A 1,748-nucleotide genomic window follows, 5' to 3' on the forward strand; every position below is an offset into this window, starting at 1 on the left:
CAAAATTAAAAGAGATATTTCAGAACTCGCCTTATGCTTCAATTCTTGAACAGAGAAAATACATTGAGCTGGACAAGAAAATAAGCCAATTTCTGAATGAAGACTGGGCTTTTAGAGACTACAGCATGGAGATGTGCATGTGCAAAGCTCCTTGCAGGATGGATACTAGTGAAAAGCACAGTAAGTGACTCCCATGCCATCTTAGTTGATTGTGTCGAGGTGTATGGACGAAAGGAGCATATCGATGTTCATTGTGAACCGTTCCAAATCTCAAAAGGGATCGCGACTAGAACATCAATACCGGGAAGTAACGAGCACCGATATGTGGGCGTGTATCCAACAACAATGCATTCCAAGAATAGCGAGAGGCTCGTAATCGGAACCCACACAATGGACACCCTTGCCACACCACCAATTCGCATTGACCAAAAGGAGAAACCATCAGTTGGCGGCAAAACTCTCTCTTTCTTGCTTGAAAATGGAAGGAGCCCATTCAACACAAGGATTTACCTTGATCAAGGATCCATCGATCGAGCAATGGAGACCACAAATGACAAAGTCAATCAATTTATTGAATAACGCTTTTCTGCATAAACACTCAATAAAAAAAAATAAAAATAAAAAAAAGCGGGATCTTTTTCATTTAAGTGTTCTCGTCTACGCTTGACGATTACAAAGTTATCTTGTTCTACTAATAGACACCCCCTAAGAGGAGGCCCTAAGAAAAAAAAAAAAGCAAATGGAAGAAAGAGAGATGTTTGTTCATTCGAACAAATCTGTGCAACAAAAGTGCCTAACTGCAGTCGATCGTAGCAACAAGGCCACTCTACAGCTTATAGTACACCGTTGCTTAAAAGTCGCCTGCAATGGATTTATCTATTCCAATGTTTGAAATTAACATTAGCAGGCACCACACAAGACCTTTCCTCCCTGCAAAGTGACCCCGCGTAGCATGATTCAGGAGCCGAAGCTCTATTCGTCTGCAACTAATTATCGGAAAAGGCGGTAATCGTCGCGTTCTAGCACGGATTCTGACTTAGAGACGTTCAGCCATAACCCAACGGATGATAGCTTCGGGGCCATTGCCTGTTCAGGCAGGCCCAAATACCAATTATCCGAATGAACGGTTCCTCTCGTACTAAGTTCATTTACTATTGCAACAACATTTCATCAGTAGGGTAAAACTAACCTGTCTCACGACGGTCTAAACCCAGCTCACGTTCCCTATTAGTGGGTGAACAATCCAACGCTTACTGAATTCTGCTTCAGTATGATAGGAAGAGCTGACATCGAAGGATCAAAAAGCAACCACAAGCAGTTATTACTCACCATGATAAATTTTATTACCCCAGTAAGATTTTAGGTGTCCATCCAAATGTGGAAGCTCGTACTCTTCTCTGACGGAGCCCATCCCACATAAAATGTCATAAACATGAATCCAAGCATTTGTGCAGGAGAAAAAAAATGAAATATAAAGGCTGGATTCTACAAAATAAATTAAGAAGTGGAGGCTCAAGCATGAATTGAAAGGGCCAAATAACAAATTAGAGCAGAGATCATCCTGGTATATTAATTTTCACACTCTTTGAGATGTAAGTAACACGTAAAAAAGAAGAATAAAATAAAAATGGTGAAGTTGAAAAAAAGAAAAAGTAAAAAAGAAAGACAAAATTAAAAAATGAAAAAAAAAATAATAACGAAATAAAAAGACAAAGAATGAGAGAAAATAAGTATATACTAAACAGAAA

The 1,748-nt window shown here is 39.2% G+C and overlaps 1 protein-coding gene across 1 annotated transcript; it reads left to right on the top strand.

Annotated features, from left to right (window-relative positions):
- Positions 1-201: 201 nt before the first annotated feature.
- Positions 202-516, top strand: BCR41DRAFT_278078 (hypothetical protein; the record flags this gene model as incomplete). The annotated part of the gene is made up of 1 exon (XM_022020199.1): positions 202-516. A coding segment is annotated over one exon (315 nt), but the record flags the coding sequence as incomplete, so codon positions are not given.
- Positions 517-1,748: the final 1,232 nt, after the last annotated feature.

The sequence above is a fragment of the Lobosporangium transversale genome (genome assembly GCF_002105155.1).
Source record: "Lobosporangium transversale strain NRRL 3116 chromosome Unknown BCR41scaffold_40, whole genome shotgun sequence".
NCBI lineage: Eukaryota > Fungi > Mortierellomycota > Mortierellomycetes > Mortierellales > Mortierellaceae > Lobosporangium > Lobosporangium transversale.